This window comes from Aureococcus anophagefferens (assembly GCF_000186865.1).
Source record: "Aureococcus anophagefferens unplaced genomic scaffold AURANscaffold_4, whole genome shotgun sequence".
Lineage (NCBI taxonomy): Eukaryota > Pelagophyceae > Pelagomonadales > Pelagomonadaceae > Aureococcus > Aureococcus anophagefferens.
In genome coordinates this window covers 2,462,764-2,467,332 of record NW_008705564.1, presented here as the reverse complement: position 1 = coordinate 2,467,332, position 4,569 = coordinate 2,462,764, and the positions used below count along the sequence as shown (strand labels likewise).

At 78.7% G+C, this 4,569-nt stretch overlaps 2 protein-coding genes across 2 annotated transcripts in view; one reads left to right on the top strand and one right to left on the bottom strand.

The window, feature by feature from the left end:
* Window positions 1–469: 469 nt before the first annotated feature.
* AURANDRAFT_58771 (hypothetical protein) lies at window positions 470–1,588 on the bottom strand (the record flags this gene model as incomplete). The annotated part of the gene is made up of 2 exons (XM_009036160.1): window positions 470–808; window positions 842–1,588. 2 exons carry the CDS (start codon window positions 1,586–1,588, stop codon window positions 470–472), a joined length of 1,086 nt encoding a protein of 361 aa, XP_009034408.1.
* Window positions 1,589–4,301: 2,713 nt separating this feature from the next.
* Window positions 4,302–4,569, top strand: part of AURANDRAFT_62333 (hypothetical protein) — a gene marked incomplete at both ends in the record, with an annotated part of 3,178 nt that continues 2,910 nt past the window's right edge. Inside the window, one exon of the mRNA XM_009036260.1 lies at window positions 4,302–4,526. Coding sequence (XP_009034508.1) covers window positions 4,302–4,526 — 225 coding nt within the window. The remainder of the gene's footprint in view (window positions 4,527–4,569) is intronic.

The window sequence follows — 4,569 nt, the reverse complement described above, 5'->3', positions numbered from 1 at the left end:
GCGCGCGTCCGCGGCCGAGGCGCGCGCGATGGCCGCGACGACGGACCTCCGCGCCGCGAACCGCGGCTTCGCGGCGTCGCGCGCCGCGTGCGCCGCGGCCGTCGCGCGCGCCGCGGCCCTCGAGGGCGGCGTCGACGCCGCGCGCGCGGCCGCGGCCGCGGCCGCGCGCGACGCGACGCGCCGCGAGGAGCGCCTGGCCACGAAGCGCCTCGTCGCGGACGTCGCCGCCGCGCTCCGCGCGGCGAACGTGGACCGGGGCCTCTTCCGGCTCAAGGCCGCGCTCCGGCGGCACCACCTCGCGGTCCTCGCCGCCGGCGTCGCGGCGCTCCGCGGCGCCGCGCGGCGCCGCGCGCCGCGGACTCCGCGGTCGCGCGCGGCGGACTTCCTGCCGGCGTCGCCGCGCGTCGCGGACGCGATCCGCCGCCAGGGGACGACGATCCCGAGCTACTACTAGCGCCGCCCCGTTTTTTTAGCCGCAGCCCGGGCAGACGTGGAGCGCCGCGTGGACGGCCTCGTCGCAGTCGCCGCAGAACGCGGCGCCGCAGGCCGGGCAGTCGAAGGCGCGCGGCGCGAGGCCGCCGCCGCAGGCGAAGCAGGCCCCGTCCTCGGCTACCCGGCCGGGGAAGGCCGCCACCGGGAACAGGTGGTGGTAGCTCCGCGCGAGGTGCGGCGCGGAGACCAGCGGGAGGTCGCAGACGGCGCAGGCCGCGGGCAGCTCCGCGGCGCGCGTCGCGCAGCGCGGGCACGCGTGCGTCGTCGCGCGCCACGCCGGCGCGCCGCCGGCGGAGGACGCGAGCGCGGGCGCGGGCTCGACCCGGAGCCGCGGGAAGCCCATGTCGACGAGCGGCGGCGGCTCGCCCGCGAGCCGCGCGTCGTCCGCGGCGAGCGGCGGCGGCTCGACGCGGTTGCCGAGGAGCGCCGCGAGGTGGCCCGCGTCGAGCGCGACGGCGAACTCGCCGCCCGTCGCATCCGCGAGCTTCCGCACGACGTAGGTCTCCGCGGCGAGGTTCACGACGTGGCAGCGGATTTTCGCCGCGGCCAAGCGCGCGGCGACGGCGTTGAGGTCGCCCGCGTCGCGCGTCGCGAGCGAGCTCGACAAGACCACGACCTCCCGGAACCCGTAGTCCGGCGCGGCCTCGAGCGCGGCGGCCGCGGCCTCGAGCGCGCGCTGCAGCGAGAACGCGCCCGCGGGCGCCGCGCGGCCGACGGCGGCGAGCGCGTCGGCGTGCGCGCGCGCGGCGCCCGACAGCGGCGACGCGAGTTTCGCGGCGCCGTCGCGCGCGTCGACGACGCACGCGGAGCTGAAGGGGTTGCCCGCGAAGAGGTCCGCCAAGAACTCGGCGCCCGCGGCGCAGCACGCAGCGAGCCGGCTCGGCCTTAAATCCCCGGAGCCGGCCGCCGCGCTCCCGTCGACGACGAGCGCGACGTAGCGGATGAGGCCCCGGGCGAGGCCCCCGGCGCCGCCGCCGACGCGCCGCCGCTTCCCGCCGCCGTCGCGCGACCCGGGCCCGCCGTCGACGAGGCGGCCCTCCGCGTCCTCCTCGAGCGCCGCCCACGCGCCCTCGCCGGCGCGCTCCCAGCGCTGCATGTGTTGCGAGAGAGGCCTGCACGCGCGTCAACGCGCGCCAGAGCTCTGCGCAGCTCGCGGTCCGGCACGTCGCTTATCCAGGGGGGTTCGTGGGGTAAAATTTTTACCTTGGCGAGCCGAGCCGGCCTCAACTCCTTCACCAGAAGTGCTCGCTGCCACGCTGAAGCGGCCTTGAAGCACGCGACGCGTCCCCCCTCAGTCCCCCCATGGCTCGAGGGCGCGGACGTCGGCCGCGAGGCGCGCGTTCTCCGGCGCGTCGACGCCGAGCGCCGCGCCGCGCGCCGCGACCCAGGCGCCGAGGTGGTCCACCTCCGTGCGGCGGCCGCGTTTGCAGTCCTGGTACATGGACGAGAAGTTGGCCGCGTTCTCCGCGGCGCAGGCGTCGACGGCGGCCGCGAGGTCGCCCGCGGTCGCACCCGGCCAGCCGTCGGCGCGCGCGACGGCCGCGACCTCGGCGAGGACCCGCGCCGCGACGTCGCGGCGGGCCGGGTCCCGCAGAACGGCGCCGTTGTCGCAGCGGTGGAGCGCCGTGAGCGGGTTGAGCACGCAGTTCGCCGCGAGCTTGCGCCAGAGCCGCGCCGCCATGTCGTCCGGCCCCAGCGCGACGACGTTGAGCGACGCCGCGGCGCCAAGCGCGGCCGCGAAGCCGCCCCGGGGGACCCAGACCGTGCCCGGGCCCGCGTGTAGCACGTCGAAGGGCGCGCGCTCGTAGCAGCCGTGGGTCGTCGCGCCCGCGGCCGCGCGCGCGTCCACACCGCCGAGCGACAGCGCGCCGTTGCACAGGAGGAGCAGCCGCGCGTCGCGCCGACCGCCGACGGCCGCCGCGACGGCCGCCGCGGCGTCGTAGGCCTTGGTGCAGACGACGACGCGCGGCGACGGCGCCGCCGCGTCGACGCCGTCGACGGCGGCGACGGCGACGCGCGTCGTACCGCCGTCGGCCTCGGCGACGGCGATGCCCACGGTGCCGTCGCCGCGCACGCACCGCCAGCGCGGCGACCCTTTGCGCAGCACGACGGCCGTGGGCACGCCCGCGGCCTGCAGCCGCGCGGCGACGAGCGACCCGAGGGCGCCGCACCCGAGCACGTGCACCCGCGTCGGCAGCGCCGACATGTCGCGGCGACTCTAGCAAGCCATAGCTCCTCTCTCAAAACTTCAATGTTGAAGCCACGATGTCGCTGAAAAAAACATTTACGCCGCGCACGGGGCGCAGCGGTCGCGCCGCCGCGCGTCGAGGGCCGCGCGCTCGCGCTCGCGGCGCCAGCGCCGGTCGCGGCCGCCCGCGCGGCCGGTGTCGAGCGGCGCGTCGTCGCCGTCGCCGTCGCCGCCGAGGTCGGCCTCGTCCGCGCGGCGCTCGAGGAGGTCGTGGATCCAGCCGCCGACGGGCCCCCAGGCGCCGGCGACGCCGGCGACGCCCGGCGCGTCGCGCGCGCCGAGGTGGAACGCGTAGTAGGCGTGGAGGCACTTGACGGAGGTGCCAAGCCGCATGCCCGCGACGCCGACGCGCCGCAGCGCGGGCTCCCAGCCGCGGGCGCGCGCCAGGGCCCGGTCCGCGTCCGTGAGCGCGGCCCAGCGCGCCTCGCCCGCGGCGGCGTGCGCGGCGCGCGCGGCCGCGGCGTCCGCGCCGCCGGCCGCCGCGAGCCGCCGCTCGAGGCGGCCAACGTAGCCGCGGCGCTCGAGGGCCGCGAGCCGGTCGCTCAGGTTTCCGTCGACGAGCCAGAAGGTCGTCGGCCAGGGCTGGACGCCCCTGGCCGGCCGCCGCCGGCCGCCGGGGTCGCTCCGCCGCAGCGGGTACAGCTCGAGCACGCGCGGCGACCCCGCGCCGTCGCGCGCGGCGACGCGCAGCAGGTTCGTCGGCACGAAGCCCAGCCGCGCGGCGATGGCCGCCGCGTCGCCGGCGGCCAGGGCCGGCGCCGCCACGCCCGCCGGCAGGCCCGGCGCGCCGGCGGGCGCGTCCGAGGACGCCGCGGCGGCGCTCGAGGCTTCCGCGGCGGAGCTCGAGGCTTCCGCGGCGTCGGCTTCAGGCGCGCGGTGCGCGGCTCGGTACCAGTAGCCATACAGCGCCGCGACCGTTGCCGCGGCGCCCGCGCCGGCAAGCAACACCGATCGATGGGGGCTGGAAGCGGCCATCACTCGGGCTTCGCCTAATGCATCTTCATGATGTTTCCCTTGCGCGGCCGATGATGCTGCCGTCCAGCAGCATGGCTTTTGGCCCGACATCATGGGGCAGCCCGTCCAGCAGCTAGCTGATGGCGGCGAGCTGCTTCGCGGGCCAGGGGGACCCCGTTGCGCGGGAGCTGCTGCGCCTCAAAGAGGGCAGGCCGGCGCCGTTCCTCGCCCTCGCGGCGCTCGTCGGCCAGCCGGCGCCGCGGGCCAGGGCCCTCCCCGCCGTCGACGCGTGCTGCGACGCCCTCGACGCCTGCGGCACGTGGCTCGGCGAGGACGTGGCGTCGCGCCAGCACGGCGCGCTCGCGCTCCTCGCCGCGGTCTGCCGCGCGCCGCCGCCGCCGGAGAAGGGCGACGGCCTCTCGGGCCGCGACCGCGCGGCGCTCGCCCGCGCGGAACTCAAATCTTCAACCCGACTTCAAAATGTGCGCGTATGCGACCGTTCAGCCGTGCTTCGAGCACTCGACGAGAGAAAACACGATTCGTCCAAAAATCAGCCGAATCGACCGAGCTCGAGGGTTCCGACGTTCGGCCCCGAGCTCACCGGTCGATGTCCGCGCAGGACCTCGCGGCGCTCGCGAGCCGCGCGCGCGAGCGCTGCGCGGCGCGGGGCGCGGCGCGGGGCGCGCTCGTCGCGGCGCAGGAGGAGCTCGCGGCCGTCGCCGCGGGCAAGCGGTCCGCGGCGCTCTCCGCGGAGGGCTCCGCGGCGGCCGCCGCCGCGGAGGTGCTCGCGACGCTCGCGGCGCGCGGCGGGCCCCGGGACGCGCGCGCCGCCGTGGGCGCGCGCGCCGCGGGGGCCGCCGCGGGCGGCGCGGGCC